The sequence below is a fragment of the Macrobrachium rosenbergii genome, chromosome 21 (assembly GCF_040412425.1).
Source record: "Macrobrachium rosenbergii isolate ZJJX-2024 chromosome 21, ASM4041242v1, whole genome shotgun sequence".
Classification (NCBI taxonomy): domain Eukaryota; kingdom Metazoa; phylum Arthropoda; class Malacostraca; order Decapoda; family Palaemonidae; genus Macrobrachium; species Macrobrachium rosenbergii.
In genome coordinates, this window is record NC_089761.1 from 44,291,773 (window position 1) to 44,309,802 (window position 18,030).

An 18,030-nucleotide genomic window follows, 5' to 3' on the forward strand; every position below is an offset into this window, starting at 1 on the left:
TTGTGATGCATATTCAAATATTTTGTTGAGTCAAATTCCGTCAATAGATCATATTGTGTGTGTTTCCCCAATAACGACAGGGCCGATGGGGGAGGCAACATGATACATTTATAAAGTCAAGTCACTGTACCTAGATACCCAAGGATTAACGATTTCCAAAGTTATGTGGCAAGCCGTGGCTTGACAGTTGTTACGAGGCTGACCGAGATGAGGAATGCTCCCTTTTCCTTAAACCCAGCAGAGCGCATGTGGTTCATATAGAGAAGACAGAGAGCCACACAGTACCTCAGATATGCAAATCACCCAGTGAAGAAGTGAGAGGAGGTCACCGACCAGACCAGTTGCTTTTGATTTAATCTTGTCGAAGGGAACAAAGGATCAAGTATAAGTGGTAGGAGAACAGTATCCCAAATATGAATGGATACAGCCCCACATATCAACATCCCCAAACAGAAAATCATTTCCAGCGTATAAATATAACTAATTTTTTGGCAAAATGTTATAGTTGAATTGTGTGATCTCTCCGAGGACTAGTTTTAACCAGCGTCCACAGTGAGTTGATGGTAGGACTGAGTAGTTTGAAAATGCTTGTTCATCATGCTAAACAGGCGATATGTAATGGGAAAGGGCTAGGAGAAATAGCCAGAAACAGGCTCAGATCAGAATTTATAGACTTTGAACAGCAATTCCAATCTAAATGCGAACAGCACAAGTGAAGAATGTGAGCATGATTATCGCTATGGACTTAGATTTCATGAAAGTTGCTCTCCTGCTGGCTAAATGAGAAATTATCTTCTATCTTTGTTTTTTGTCCATTCGTAAACTTGAGGAAGAGAGCAAAGTCTAGCTAGAAATAATTGACCAGAGGAATGATGCATATTTGACAAAAATGGCATCCTTGTTGGCTGAGTATGAAAATTAAATCGTAAACTTACACAGCAAATACCAAGTCAAATCTCAAGATAGGAAAATCTGAAGGAAACGTTCACGTATAACATTAACATATAAAATTAGAACGTAAATACTAAACGGTGTAGGCCTAATGTACACTCGCTGCATTCAGATCCGAATATATTTAGAATGAAAAAATGTTTAGAGTAGAAGACTATATAAAAATTTTGTATTACTTTCTAAAACAGTAGCACTCTGTGTCACTGAGGTTTTGTAAGTTTTGTTCCAATTTACGGAAATTGGAGTGTTCTTTGTGTCTACAGAAGCCTGAAATTTATGTAAAATTCAGCTTCCACTAGTGACTGCCTCAGATATGTACAAACAAAGAAAATGAAAATATATGAATTTGGGTATAATTTGTCTGTGCATATTTATTCCCGACGGCAGCAATACGACGCTGCACTCAAGGTCGTCCGACCAGGAATGTTAATCAAAGTTGAGTCTGGTCGAGAGTGATAACCACCAAGAAGCGCTAGGGCTTATAACTTGCAACGTCATCTCGAGATTTTGTTCTGGCAATATAATATATATATATATATATATATATATATATATATATATATATATATATATATATATATATATATATATATATATATATATATATATATATTATTGTGTGTGTGTGTGTGTGGGTAATAATCATAAGCATTTTTTCACCGACTAATATATATTGCATGGTGCACCTGTACATACACACACACAAACATATATATATATGTGTGTGTGTGTATATGTATATATATATATATATATATATATTTGTGTATGTACTAAAAACTTTATGGATATCATCTGTTCACTTTTTAATAATCCAGAATAAACTGCTCTGTTAAGAAAAATTAATTTCCGAAAACAGTAACATGTATTAAAAATTAACTATGTATTAATGTCATTTTTTTTTCCTCAACCTGGTTGGGCAGTATGTAAAATTAGACACCGAACTGCTCCCTTTTCGCCTCTCACGTAGAAAACAGAAAGGAAAAAGAAGAGAATCGTAAGAAGTGTTTAAAAATAAGGATGCAAATACCGTGTCCAACTCGATAAAGCTTTTCCGTTACCCATGGTTATCACTGCTGTTAATCAGAGGCAGCCAGATCAAAGTGGGAGTCCCATTATAGTAATTTGAAACAAAGTTGCGTTGTCACGGATCGCTTTGGAATTCTTCATATAACACAATTCTTTCATATGCTTGAGACCACCTGCTATAGTATTGGCTTTCCTGCCTTACAGAAATTGACTCTCACGCCGACCAGACTATTGTCAGTGTGCTTTAATTAGTGATCTTTATCATCAGTAATCATCGATGTTATAATGCCAAAAAACCAAATAGCTCAGTCAGTAATTAATGAATTTATTGTGGCATGTATACTGTCTCACTTTTAATAGGCGGTATTAGCAAGGCAAAGTCGAGATAAACGCTTTAAAAATAGACGAGGGACGATGAAAGACCCAGTTTTCTTGAATACCATTAAATTAACGAGAAAATCCTTTGATTCGCTTGACCTGTGTCGAGGGGCAGGGCCTTCATGCTCAACCGCAGACGTTTTGGCTCCTTCACGGGCGTTCTTTTATTTATCACTTTTCTCTATTGTTCTATTTTTGTCTTTGATTTTTTTTATTTTCTTTTTTTCGTTTTATTCTGGACTTTCTCCGACTGTCGCTGCATATATATAGAGAGAGGGAGAGATCGGGGCGCAGTGTAGTCACCGAAGGCCTTGGCAGGGGTAAGTTAGACCTCGAAAAGGTCTCTTGTCGGTGGTGCGTTCTGTAAAATCTTCCTTGGTGCAAGTGTCGAAAAGCGGGTGTCTGTAATGTCAGTGAGTCCTCAGTGTACTCTGACTTCTTGACATCGAGTAGTGCGCAGGCGATGGCTACGGTACTTCTCCTCAGGTGGACTCATAGGAAAACTCAGAAAAGTAGTGTCAGTTATATTACTTGCTGGTTAATCGAAGATCGAATTTGATAACGTATGTGTTTACAGGATAGTGTCATTTTCCTATATTACCAGTAACTCACGGTGTACTTAAATTCGTTAGCGAGGCAAACGCCGTTAGAATGTTGCTTGATCATTATTTTCAAGCTGTTACCAATATTCTACTCCTGTTTTGACTCCGAAAAGATACTATTGCCTTTAAAACCCTGCTGATATAGGGATCTTTAAAGAAAAATAATTTCGGTTAAGAATTTCCAAGCAGTTCACATTAAGGATTTAACGTTAACTGATGTTACTGTAAATTCAGTACACTGCATTATATGTAAAACTACATCGTTGAAATGACTGAATCAGCGCGTTGAGCAAGAATATACAGTATATTCATCTGTAATCTTTGTTTTATATTTCTTTTATGTAAACGTCTCAGATTGTAGCAGATATCTCACAGGAATGAAACTCAGATAAATTTTAAAGTAAATTTTTAAGAAGATAAAAGTCCTAGCAGCTAATAAGGATTTTCCAAGACTTTCCGGTAACTTGTAGAACATCATTTAGATGTACTAATTTTGTTATGATAATTATTCACTGCTGGAAGAATGAAAATATTCCAAGAATAATAGGATGCTCGTTCGAAATGATACTATCTTGATATTAAGGCGGCAGAAGTGTGTAGTTTTCGTTTTCAAACGGTAACGATAGCATTATAGGCTGAGGACACATGCACATATATATAAAGACAGGCAAACAGACTATTTGTATATACGTACATATATATATATATATATATATATATATATATATATATATATATATATATATATATATATATAATTATGTGTGTGTACGTGTCTTTACATGTTTACTTAAAGGTAACGAATTAGATATTTTGTTTGGTTTAGATGTTCCCTTTATCATTAAATCCACGTTTGAATAATTTAATTTTCTCCTGTATACCCAACATTACTCAGAATAGTTTAAAAAAGACTTTATACTGTGATTCCACTGTTATCTTAGTGTAGTATTCCTGGTCATAGATTTCGCTCCTTTTCTTTCCACACACATATATATATATATATATATATATATATATATATATATATATATATATATATATATATATATATATATATATATATATATATATATATATATATATATATATATATATATATATATATCTGTGTGTGTGTGTGTGTGTGTGTATATATATATAAATGTATATATACACATATATATATGTACTTATAATAATTCTTACACGTGATTTTATATATCAAACAGCAGGGGAAAGAAATGAAGCACAGTTGTAGATCCTGACCGGTGTCTGCTTCATTGCTAACTAAGCCATCTTCAGAAGACTGATACAAAGTGGTGGAAATTCATGATTTATATAATTTCAAAGGTATTCTCCATCTTCTTAAGAATTTTAGAGTCAATGTTATATTTAAGAATAATAAAGCAGTGAAATATGTACTTATAAAGAACTCGCCCGACAATAAGGAAGGGTATGTATACCAGATTCTAAGTCATTTTTGTGATAACTTTTATATTGGTCAAAGTGGAAAAGAGAATAGAACTGCAGAAAAGATGTGTAAGAAATGCACAGGTGACCAGAGGAATTGTTGGACACATCAGTGAAAACAGTCATGCTATCAACTGGGCATGAGCAAATAAAAAAAGTCTATTCTAATAATACGCTAGAAAGAAGCATCATAGAGTCTAATTTTATAAAAACAAAGTTTCAGCAAGAATATGAAATGCTAGTCATGGAATGTATAAACTTGATCCATTAATCTCAAAAGACATATGCAATAAATTTAATTTTAAGGAAGGGTGCTAATACTTTTTTTCAAGACGATGAGATAAGGAATATAGGTCCTAGCAACTGTGCTTAATTTCTTCTCTGGATTTGTAAAATTTGACCCGTTACTAATGAGGGTAGGACCCTAAAAACACCTGTCAGGTGCTAATACTTATTTTTCAGTCGTCTGCTTGTCCGTATGTACTGTCCCGCTACCATATATATTATGGATTTCTACCACTTTTGACGATGGCTTAGTTAGCAATAAAGACGACATTGGTCAGGATCTACAACTGTGCTTAATTTCTTCTCTGTGGTGTTTATTTTTAATATATATATATATATATATATATATATATATATATATATATATATATATATATATATATATATATATATATATGTATATATATGTATATGTATACTGTATATACAGTATATATGCTGTGTGCATGCTTGTGTTATTTTATATGTCAGCTCTTCAGTATTTTTTACTAACGTTACTTCGGAAATCATGATCAAAATTCACACTTTTAAAGAAACTTGACGTAATAAAAGATGAAATATAAAAGTGTGATATTACTTTAGTTATCAATAACTTTTCCACTTTCCAGGAAGACAGTAAACACTAAACAACCACCACCATGTGTGACGAAGAAGACTCAGCGACCCTCATCTGCGACAATGGCTCCGGTCTTGTCAAGGCTGGCTTCGCTGGTGATGACGCTCCTCGAGCTGTCTTCCCCTCCATCGTTGGCCGTGCCCGTCACCAGGGTGTGATGGTCGGTATGGGTCAGAAGGACGCCTACGTCGGCGATGAAGCGCAAGCCAAAAGAGGTATCCTCACCCTCAAGTACCCCATCGAGCATGGTATCATCACCAACTGGGACGACATGGAGAAGGTCTGGTACCACACCTTCTACAATGAACTTCGTGTTGCCCCTGAAGAATGCCCAACCATGCTCACCGAGGCTCCCCTTAACCCAAAGGCTAACCGTGAGAAGATGACTCAGATCATGTTTGAGTCCTTCAACATGCCTGCGATGTACGTTTGTATTCAGGCTGTCCTCTCTCTCTATGCCTCTGGACGAACAACTGGCCAGGTTTGTGATTCAGGAGACGGAGTTTCTCATATAGTACCTGTTTACGAAGGTTTCGCTCTCCCTCATGCCATCCTCCGTCTGGACTTGGCTGGTCGTGACATCACCAACTACTTAATGAAGATCATGACTGAACGTGGCTACTCCTTCACCACCACCGCTGAGCGTGAGATCGTCCGTGACATCAAGGAGAAGCTTTGCTACATTGCTCTCGACTTTGACGCTGAGCTGAATACTGCCGCTGCTTCTTCATCTATTGATAAATCATATGAGCTGCCCGATGGTCAGGTCATCACCATTGGCAACGAGCGTTTCCGTGCTCCAGAATCTATCTTCCAGCCTTCCTTCCTTGGTATGGAATCAGTGGGTGTTCATGAGACTGTCCACATTTCCATCATGAAATGCGACATTGACATCAGAAAGGATCTTTTGGCCAATATCGTCCTTTCGGGTGGTACTACCATGTACGCTGGTATTGCTGACCGTATGCAGAAGGAAATAACTACATTAGCTCCTTCGACCGTCAAAGTCAAGATCATTGCCCCTCCTGAACGCAAGTACTCAGTTTGGATTGGCGGATCAATTCTTGGTTCTCTATCCACCTTCCAGGCTATGTGGGTTACCAAGGAGGAATATGAAGAATCTGGCCCCGGCATTGTCCATCGCAAGTGCTTCTAATTCGTCTGCTCCATACTGTCAACATCAATGCAATTCCAAATTTTATATTACTGCATTTCACAGTAATGGTCCCAACAATATAGTTTTCAAATAAAGTTTTAGGATACTGATCTTTCTGCTCTTTTTATCCACTGATAGGAGAAATAATTTCTTGAATGTATTTAACCATAAATCTTTTTTCATACTTGATTTTTTTTTTTGAGTACTAGAACTATGAGTACAGCAGATGGATCTAGATTTTGGAAAATATGAAATATTACTCATAAAGAGTATCACGGCTCAGATTAGTCCTTTAAATAAAGAAAGTGTAATAAGACCAGATCACAGCTATAATAATATACTCTAAAATGACAAAATTATATATATATATATATAAATATATATATATATATATATATATATATATATATATATATATATATATATATATATATATATATATATATATATATATATATATATACATACATATATACATATATATATACAAATATACTAATATTGATTATATTATATATATATATATATATATATATATATATATATATATATATATATATATATATATATGGTTGTAGGAAGAATAGTGGCTGAGTTAAATTGCTGAATAATGAAAGTTCAAATTAAATGCTTCACACAGTCTTGCATTTACTATATACATTTCTCATCAAAAAGGAAGTCAAAGTTTTGTAGGAACCAGACCCCAAAAGTGAATTATGAACCATATTATAGGTCATCAGAACCATATTATAGGTCATCAGAATTAAGTTATATACAGTATATATATACATATATATATATATATATATATATATATATATATATATATATATGTATGTATATATATATATATATATATATATATATATATATATATATATATATATATATATATATATATATATATATATATATATATATATATATATAATATTCTTCAAGTGCTAATTCATATATAGCTTCCAAAATCCACTGGCCAAACTTCAGATATCTCCTTAGCTTTTCTAGTCCTCAAGGCCGCTACAATAGATATATTTCTTCATTCTAAGTTCGCCAGCTGTTTTGACCGTCCAACATTTTCAATGTTAATCTAGAGTCGCAATGTAATTGTCCTTTTATATATAGTAGAGTTCATCCAAAAAATTATCGAAAACCAAAAAAAAGAAATTGGCATAAAAAATGTGAAGATTTACTACAAACTTCATAATTTTGAAAAATGATTACAAATTTCTCAGACCAGTGCCTCCGTTAAAACTCTGCCTCCAGAGATAGCTACAAAATCTCCTGCCATCCTACGTCCAGTACAGCTCACACTGAGAGGCTTCAACGTCTCTTTTGAGTCTTCATCCGTAATGTAAGCTGGTCCCAGAATCCTTGAATCCCCCGCGGGCGACAGTGCGCAGCGTCACACAGGCAGCCAGCAATCAGATGTAAAGTCTGAAGAGTCGTGCAAACCTCTCAGTGTGATCTGTACTGGACGTAGGATGGATGGAGACTTTTATAGTTCTCTTCCAAGCCGGGCAAATCATTTTTCAAAACTGTAAAGTTTGTAGCAAATTTTCATATCTTTAAACTTTCATTTTTCCTTCTTGTCTTTCGCGAATTCTCTTTATGAACTGTAGCATATATTAGAACATAATTCCATTGTGAATCTAGAATAGCCTTGAAGAAAGACTATGGAAGCCACAAGTGCATTAACACTGCAAGAAAATGAAGAAAATACTTTGCCAGAAAATTATGATCAAAATGTGGAAAGGAATGGAAAGCCTGGATAGACGAAAAGCTCCATCATCGAATGAGGAACTACGACTTCAAAGGAGTGTTGCTTGAGATCTTCAGCCTGTAAATTCGGAAGAGGCATGGAAGCCTCTTTAGTGTGAGCTGTAATGAACATAGTCTGGCTTGAAACTTTTGGAGCGCTCTCTCCTTGAAGCTAGGGATTCATGGAGAGGCCCTGGCCTAAGAGATTTGTTAATTGTTTTTTTAAAGTACGGAGTTTGTAGAGAATTTTCTAATTTACAAAATTTCGTTTTTGGTTCTTGTTTTTTTTTTTTGGCTGAACTTTGTTATATATTAGATTTCAATTCCATTGGGAATCTAAATTAGCCTTGAAGAATAGCAGCATTGCAGCAACATTGTTTATTCCATTCTGAAGACTGAAAAAGTACCGGAGATATTTGATGTTTTGACATTGGATTTTGAAGGCCGCACCTGCGTTGCAGTAGAGGAAAATGAAGAAAAGGCAGTACCAGAAATATATATATATATATATATATATATATATATATATATATATATATATATATATATATATATATATATATATATATATATATATATATATATATATATATATATATATATATATGTATATATATATATAAAATAAAAATATGCTTCTTGAAAAATTAGTAGTATATGATCAAATTCGAAGGTCGTTCTGCTCTATGCACGTTGTAAGGTAGTTAATAATAAACTGATCAGTGAATGTAAGTTTATTTGAAATCAGAATATGATTATCTGAAATTATACGCCTTTTCCGTTCAAATTTGAATGTTTCGATACACTGCCTTGTGCCCATGATAATAAATATGGATTTCCGTATCTGCCACTTTGTGTTGTGTAAGAATTATTATTATTATTATTATTATTATTATTATTATTATTATTATTATTATTATTATTATTATTATTATTATTATTCCGCCCGCAGTCGTATAGGACAGATTGCTAAGTGCCCTAGGTTCTTAAAAGTAAAGCAGCCATGTACGGGAAAAGATATACAGAGGTCAAGAATGAAGTGTGAAAGAAAAGTGACCAAGAAAGAAAATGACATAAATAAATAATAAAATAAGACTCATGTGAGCCTTCTTTATAAGAAAGCATTATCAATAATTTTCATCTTACGTAATTGCAGCGATTGAACAAAAGGCTAAAGAAAATCGTTCCTTAATTTGGTCACTGCTGGAATAAAACTACAGGATAACTTGGTGGTGCTGAACCTCATCAAACAAAAGGCAAGACTTTTATGCTTAGTATTAGTGTTACTGTGCAAATATTTCATGAGCTCTTAAGTGTTCATGAAATTTCTGAATTCAGGAAACCCTTTGATTGTCTGTTGTTTCCTTTGTCTCTGACATCATGACAAAAACATTCTTCACTCTATTAAATGAATATTTAATATAACCCTGTCAACATATATTGGTTTTCAACATTGCCATTATGTCAGTGAGCTATATGTTGAGGCTTTTGACGCTAAAGGTTAATTGTTCATTCGGAGATTTTCCAGTCAAGACAGTGGGGCACTGTCGAATTTTTTTGAAACATTACGCACTTCCCTGTCCGTCGACGTTATGGATATTGGCTTTCGAGAAAGAATGCAGTCTTACTTTAAATTCTCATGCTCTAGTGCCATATATAATTTATATAGATTATTCAATTATCGGTAGATTTTTATTGTTGCTAATTTCATTATTTCTTTGTCTCTCTTTGAGGCTTGGGCGTTTAGTTCCGTGTGAAGTAGTGGCATTTGCTCATTTTTTAAGAGTAATGATATTTTTTAAAATTATGAAATTACACAACGTTGCACTACAACAGAAATTAGTTCTCCCGTCTGAGGAAGGAACATTAGAAAAGTTAACTTAACATAAGTTCTCATTTTACGGTTTAATATTCTGTTAATCTGCAGTAGCTCTGAAGCCACTTAATTGTACTTGCCATTACTCATGGGGGAAATATTTAATACTAAGAATAATCTTGTTTAGGGTGAAAGGGACAGAAATATTTGGCTATTTTGCTTATTCAAAATTATTTTAATTGTTTTCCATCTCAGCACATCCCTTTTGACCAAAGTAGTGAATAGTGTACCGTTAATACCCAGGCAACGTGAGAGTGCTCAGTGGGAGTCACTTGCTGTCATGGTAAACACTATATATATATATATATATATATATATATATATATATATATATATATATATATATATATATATATATATATATATATATATATATATAAAACACACACTATATATATGTGTGTGTGTGTGCGCGCGCGCGCGTGTATAATCATCAAACTGTGGCACGGTTTTATTTTTGGGTTTTAAGAGAATGTAAAAGAATACTAAATATATGTTGTTTGGGAATTTGAAGAATAAATATTTTTCGCTTTACTTCTCTGAACTCTTGAAGCCATTTCATTACATTTCATGTCAAGAATTCAGACAGTTTCAATTTAAATTTCTTAATAATCATTATTACATAAAATAATGAAAGGTAGCACCTTGACGACTATAATTTTTTCCCTGGAAGACAGCAATAAGTAAAGTGTTTTTTGACAGTGAAAAAGCTATTCTGAGAAACATATGCCCCTACTCTGTAAGACTTATATATGGGTAACTTTAGTGTAAAGTTCAAATGCGAAGACTGTCAGTTTTATTTTAAAGGCTACTTACAAAACGATTGACAAAAGGTTATTAACGAACCAAAAAACCAGGCTGATTTGATGCAGACGTGAAACGGGTGATGCAGATTAATATATCCTTAACTTAGAAACACTTGCGATGAACGATTCCAGGCCCAGATTCCTGATATTCTTCCTTGGTGATCCACATGGCCTGGAAGGTAGACAGAGACCCAAGAATAGATCCACCAATCCAAACAGAGTATTTACGTTCAGGAGGAGCAATAATTTTTACCTTGACAGTTGAAGGTGCCAAATTGGTTATTTCCTTCTGCATTCGGTCAGCAATACCAGCGTACATGGTGGTACCACCCGAAAGGACGATATTGGCCAAAAGATCCTTTCTGATGTCAATGTCACATTTCATGATGGAAATGTGGACAGTCTCATGGACACCCACCGATTCCATACCAAGGAAGGAAGGCTGGAAGATGGACTCTGGTGCTCGGAAGCGCTCATTACCGATGGTGATGACCTGCCCATCTGGAAGCTCATAAGATTTATCAATAGACGAAGAGGCTGCTGCGTTGTTCATCTCGGTGTCAAAGTCAAGCGCAATGTAACAGAGCTTTTCTTTGATGTCACGGACGATCTCACGCTCAGCAGTAGTGGTGAAAGAGTAACCCCTCTCAGTCATGATCTTCATCAAGTAGTTAGTTATATCTCGACCAGCCAGGTCCAATCGTAGGATGGCATGAGGAAGAGCAAAACCTTCATAAACTGGTACAATATGAGAGACACCATCACCAGAGTCACACACCTGACCAGTGGTACGACCTGAAGCATACAGGGAGAGGACTGCCTGGATACAGACGTACATTGCTGGCATGTTGAAGGACTCGAACATGATCTGTGTCATCTTCTCGCGGTTGGCTTTTGGATTGAGAGGGGCCTCGGTAAGCATTATTGGGCATTCCTCAGGGGCAACGCGAAGTTCATTGTAGAAAGTGTGGTACCAAACCTTTTCCATGTCGTCCCAGTTAGTAATGATGCCATGTTCAATGGGATATTTGAGAGTGAGGATACCTCTCTTTGCTTGGGCTTCATCTCCAACATATGCATCTTTTTGACCCATACCGACCATCACACCCTGGTGACGGGCACGGCCAACGATGGAGGGGAAGACACATCGCGGAGCATCATCACCTGCAAAACCAGCCTTGACAAGACCTGAGCCATTGTCGCAGATGAGGGTCGCCGAGTCTTCTTCGTCACACATGGTGGTGGTGGTTGGCTTTGGTGCTCCTGAAATTGAAGAATTCTGTACGTTAAGTTTCTTATGACCTTCCCCCTGGTAATTACCAGAATATTGTATAGTATTTCATTTAACTTAGGGTATGAAAACTTGATATTCATATTTAAGAAATTAACTTTGAATGACGTTTTCCTATAAATAATGAAATTTCTTATTCCTATTCTACGAGAAATTATATAGTTCTGCTCATATTTGGTAATCTGAATTACACTTTCAAGGGTATTTAAAAGTATTAAGAATGCCTCTTAACAATCACATAGGTCTCTTTTTATGTTAAATGTGATGATAGGTCTTGCAGTACATATAAACTGAAGTATACAACAACATCGCCATAAATTTTCCTATGCGGTCGTTGGCTGTTGTTATAAAGTATTAATTCTCGTGTTTTTTATTCAGATTAATGTGCCTGTGTGTCTTTAGATGTTTAATCATACTAATGTTTTACATATTAATCTACCTTATACGGTATGTACAAATAGAACTCAAGATGCTTTTCTTTTCCTGTAATAGTGGCAGTTTTAATGAAACTACTTTGAACACGTTAACTTCACGTATCAGGATGAACTATTATCAACATTCATGTACTGTATATATTCTTTGCACATCTAAGTTACTCATCCTTATACAAAATAATCTCTAAACTCGTAGTCAATAGGCTGTACAGTTTCAGGCTGAATTGAGCAAAAGTGCACTAAAATAAAAATTAAAGATTGCACATTACTAAAATAAAATGTCAAACATACTGGATTCTTCATAAGGAAATTAAATTGAAATCTTTGGCGGAACTAAATCCAGTCACTTTTTGACTAAACTGGACTGTGTCTTTTATATTTGAGACGGTCTTTAGTTTCTTAAGGCGTTGCCCAATTTAATGGGCAACCCATTACCTGTATCGGCGCTCTTTCTGAAAGGAAGAAAATATAAACAGAAAAAGAAAAGGAAAAATAACGAGACTCGACCACAAAGGGATCGATGTGGTTGGCTTTTATATAGGAGATTGTCATAAGCCATAAAAATCAGAATACAAAACAAACGGGAGGAGGTAGAGTTCCAAAGCCTTATAGGGAGGAAAGAATAAAGGTGTATTGCACGGTTGTAACGCGAGGATACTGTTACTGAGGCAAAGGTTAAGTAAAATAGTAATACTGCAGAACTTCCACTGTATGACTCGCAACACTTCATAAGCTAAGAAGATAATTTTGTAAATAAAAGTTCATGAAGACGTTGTATGTTCAGACATGAATAATCTGATAGCTATAACTCTGAGTAAGTTTTCAAGATGATAGTAATAGAAATCATTCACGTGGGAACGATGTCAAATTCGGCATGTACACTTTCCTTTGATACACTTTTGCTGTTCTAAGATTTTGACTTAAAACTTAATAACGTGCTCGGTAGTGTCCTCAAAGAGGATAGGCTATATCCAGACGTAACAACGCTTCATCTAAAGGTGTTTGTGCGAGTGACAGTATAATCCTTCAGATAAAAGACGCACATACATATATCAGAATTAAAGCATGAGCGGCCAGTAATCGTAGTAATTATGGCTTTTCGTATCTTTTAGGGCAGAATTTTCTTTACTACATTGACCATTTTCACACGGAAGAAGCATAAGATTGTCATTTTTCGAATGCAATGTATGATGTGATGAGCCCTTTTAGGTACTTTGCGTGATATTAGGCAATAGCAGCACATGTTTCTCTACTGCTTCCTATAGTATTTTGATCACCTTAGTGTGTCTTCTTTCTTTGTTCGACAAAGTCTTTGGTACTACAGAGGTTAAACTTAGATTTCTCACACAGCTACACGCTTCTTCGAATATCAGGTTTTTGTCACTTGGTCACAAAATGCACCTCTCGAATAAATTAGCTGGATTTGTGCGAGCAGTATCTACGTTTGTCACCGAATTTAAGCAGCACTTGAGTTTGACCCTTACCCCTGCCAGTGCCTTCGTTGACTAGATTACGGTCGTTTCTGCCTCTCTTTATATTGAGACAGAAGCAGAGAAAGTCCTGAAAAGAAATACAAAAAGCGCCAAAGCACCTGCAGTTGAACGTCAGACATTTACCTTTCAGCATTGGTTAGGTGAGTTATGGGTCTTAGGCAGAGGCGTTAAGGAATGTCAACGCCTTTCTGCTTCATTCTTTTCCGCTGTAATTTTCACGACTGTTATTTCGTTGTCTAAGTTGCTTTCGGAGTCAACACAACACCCGAACAGAAGCTATTTATGAACAGAAGTTACTACATTTAGTTTTACAGAATCGTAATTTGCCTTGAAATTATAGCTTGAGAATTCCTTTCAGAAATTTCTCAAGTAATGAGACTCCAACTTTGATGTCTCCTTTAATCGTACCGACCGTCGAGCGGGGACAGTGCAAGAAAGCTTACTAAGCCGATGAAAATAGCTGCACGGTTTATTTTTATTCCTCTTTTTCTTTGGATTGCTTACGAATATTTAGTGCATCCGAAAATTACGGCGAAGACCTTCAGCGAAAAAGCTAATCTTAGCAAACATCTCGCTTGCCGCGAGCTATTTCTGTTTGCCTTTCTGTTGTATGTGCCGCCCTTTTACGCATCTTTGACCCTTATTAGTCGTTAAAAATAAGTTACGTCAGTGACTGAAAAATCAAATGTTGAAGATACCTTTCTCTTCATAGTGAATATTGTCATATTTAGATATAACGTTGTAGTTAAATTGAAATCCAAGAGACGAGCAATCCAATGCTCCTACTGATTCAAGGCGAATGGGAAATATGCAATATGGAGTATTTTCTAAATGGTTCCATAATTGATGATTGCAACTCTTGCATTCAGTCTCCATAATTCTCCATCTCGTGAAGTTGCTCAAAAGTTTATCTGCGGAGTCTTTCCTAAGCGCCTTGAATGTAGACACTATTTTTAAATTATTGCTAGCATTTGCTTACAGGATATTATTGAATGCCGGTGATTAGTTGTTTCCAAGGCAACCTTACCAATGGATTTGTCCAAACTTGTTCACATTCATTTTAGCGCTGCCTAGGAGTTGGGAGTTTGATTCTAACTACTTTATTTAATCCTAAGTTTCTTAATGGACCAGTAGCCAAGTTGATGTTAAAGGTACTTTCGGTAAGCTGGGACTCAGCCTTTATGGCTTTCTGTAGAACAGTGTTCTGTGACTGTTGTTGTTCCTAGTCCTTACTAGTGATGATTGTTGGTATAAGAATAGTGAACCTGCTCTTATTGTAGTTACTGTCTTTTCTCTAATATGAAATGAAGTGGTTGCAAATAACAGGGACACTGCACGGATCTGGAAGTGGTATAAGTCAGCAGGATAAGAAAAATTATGATCTTTTTTATTAATCGATCTTGTACTGTGATCCCCCCCCTAATTCATTTTCGTTGGCAACAATGTACCTAAACATTCTGGGTATTCGTCGATGCAAGCTTTCGCTTTTACAGTGATTGAAAAATATACCAAGTATTGCTGCCCTAAAACTGTGAAATTAAGCAAGAAGAGTAAAACGAGAAATTTTCGGGTTATCTGCAACGAGAGGGGACCGTGAAACAATAAGACTTGCAACGTAATTGCAAATGTTGTCCGCATACTACTGAAGTAGATATTGTTCCTAGGGCTTTCTGAGCCTACAGAGTTGACAGTATTGATGCTGCTGCATGCGTCCAGACTTTTGGTTGTTATTGGAATTTTTGTCTCCTGACTGGATGTCGTCTGTCGTTATGATATTTATCTTGTAGGTAAAGCTGATGGAAGCGGTTCACTTTTTCCCAAAAAAAGTATTAACAAGGATTGGACCATCCTCCCCAAGATATCCTGTGTGGTCCTTCTCCAGAAGCTTTAATTTAAACGGGAACTCTCTGTAGTGCCTTCAGTATTTGTACCTCAAGATAACTTGTATTGCCATTCACCATAAACTTTAATTCAATTGGGAACTCTCACTGTTGCCTTTATATCTGTTGCATCAAGAACTTTGTAATGCACTAATTACTATATTCTCTTCGTGTTATACGTTCCCAGAACCAGGGGGCTTTTATTCTCTGTACAGTAAATCTATAAAACGATTTTCGGGTTAGTTTTTTTATGTTGATATTCTTGAGGTAAGACAAATTTAATGCCACTGTCAAGAGCTACACACCATTAAATATGGTTTTCTGACTTGCCCTTTTAATGTTAGGATAGTTCTAATTTTTTTTATGTAATTTTATTTTATTTATTTTTTTCATTTTCCTCCTTTTTTGGCATATGGGCAATCTATTACCTGGAAGTTTTCTTTGCAAGTTAATGGTCTTTTAGACCTTTTCCATAAGAATTTTTGTATATTTTTGATAATACAGTTAATAACAAAAATAGAAATGGGGAATAATAAAGAAAAAAAGATATATATGAGAATGAAAATTTGTCGAATCCAGAAGCTCATGGTAGCTCACTTGGTTTTACCTGGTTTTGCCAGCTTGAACTTTTCAAGCTCATGCCGTGCTCATAGCATGGTAGATTTCACTGGCAGAGCATAACCTTATCGTACCTGTGAGCAAAGGATAGAGGTTTAGGGGAGTTTAGGGGATTTTAGGGGAGCCCACTGTTCTACCTGCTGAGTCATCAGCAGCCACTGACTGGTTCTACCTGGTTTACCATGGATGAAGAGCGGTCTTGGACACGGATCATATGTTCATGTGTTTGGTCTTTGGGACATTGCGCTGGTGCAATAGCCTGCCCTTGCCTCTGCCGATTATTAGAGAGCTTTGCACAAGTGCACTGGCTCTTGCTAATGGAGCAGCCATTGAAGAAAGTATATAAACGGAAGAGTAAAATTTATTTGAGCCACACTACGTATGTAAAAATAAATATAGCTCATTTACTCCAAAGATAATTCTTTATTTACATAAATTAATCTGCATAGCTTATCCAAGGCTGTGTATAGTTGTGTTCTACTTGCAATCTTAATTATAACTTGTTAATCCAGGTGGTTGCTCTGTTTTGTGTGAGAGCTCTAAGACAGCATGTCAAATTAACTGCTTGTCTTATTTTCAATAAATTTCATCAGACTTATTTAAAAAGTGTAAGAAAGCATCATACAAATCATTTCGAAGGGGCAATATTCACCTTGATGAATTGGAAATGTCAGCATTTGCTAGTTTTAGTTTTCTGTAAAAGAAAACTATTGAGATGGCTTTGTCTGTCCGTCCGCACTTTTTCAGTCCGCAATTTTTTCTGTCCGCCCTTTTTTGTCCGCCCTCAGATCTTAAAAACTACTGAGGCTAGAGAGCTGCAAATTGGTATGTTGATCATCCACCCTCCAGTCAAAAAATATACCTAATTGCAGCCCTCTAGCCTTAGTAGTTTTGATCTTATTTAAGGTTAAAGCTAGCTATAATCGTACTTTTGGCAGCGCTATAGGTACCAACAACATTGACCACCTCCGGACCGTGGCTGAGTTTCATGGGCGGCAGCTAAGAGTTTTATGGGCCGTGGGTGAGGCCACCACCGGACAGAAAACACGATTGCGCCAAAGAAACTTCGACGAATTTTTTTTTTATATATATATATATATATATATATATATATATATATATATATATATATATATATATATATATATATATATATATATATATATATATATATATATATATATATATATATATATATATATATATATATATATGTATATATATATATATTCAACAGTGATAACATTCAGAGATGTTTCCTTCGCACACATTGACAAAAATGACAAGTTTATTCTAAAATAATTTCTGCTCTGAGTTATTTTTCATTTGAAGGACTGCATGATGCACAAATATATTTTTCTGTTTCAGACTGAAGCCAGCTTATGTAAACAACACATGAATTTTC

At 35.4% G+C, this 18,030-nt stretch overlaps 2 protein-coding genes across 2 annotated transcripts; one reads left to right on the top strand and one right to left on the bottom strand.

Moving 5' to 3' along the window:
- Window positions 1–2,615: 2,615 nt before the first annotated feature.
- On the top strand, window positions 2,616–6,576 carry LOC136849596 (actin-2, muscle-specific-like). Its single transcript, XM_067122912.1, has 2 exons — window positions 2,616–2,678; window positions 5,303–6,576. The coding sequence occupies exon 2, from the start codon at window positions 5,333–5,335 to the stop codon at window positions 6,464–6,466; it is 1,134 nt and encodes a 377-aa protein (XP_066979013.1). The 5' UTR covers window positions 2,616–2,678; window positions 5,303–5,332; the 3' UTR covers window positions 6,467–6,576.
- Window positions 6,577–10,882: 4,306 nt separating this feature from the next.
- LOC136849597 (actin-2, muscle-specific-like) lies at window positions 10,883–14,160 on the bottom strand. The gene is made up of 2 exons (XM_067122913.1): window positions 14,119–14,160; window positions 10,883–12,172 (listed from the first exon to the last, which is right to left on the bottom strand). Exon 2 carries the CDS (start codon window positions 12,144–12,146, stop codon window positions 11,013–11,015), a length of 1,134 nt encoding a protein of 377 aa, XP_066979014.1. The 5' UTR covers window positions 12,147–12,172; window positions 14,119–14,160; the 3' UTR covers window positions 10,883–11,012.
- Between the last annotated feature and the right edge of the window lie 3,870 nt (window positions 14,161–18,030).

What these genes read in the sequence shown, in the direction of transcription:
- LOC136849596 (XM_067122912.1), top strand. Translation starts at nt 5,333, where the DNA reads ATGTGTGACGAAGAAGACTCAGCGACCCTCATCTGCGACAATGGCTCC.
- LOC136849597 (XM_067122913.1), bottom strand. Translation starts at nt 12,146, where the DNA reads ATGTGTGACGAAGAAGACTCGGCGACCCTCATCTGCGACAATGGCTCA.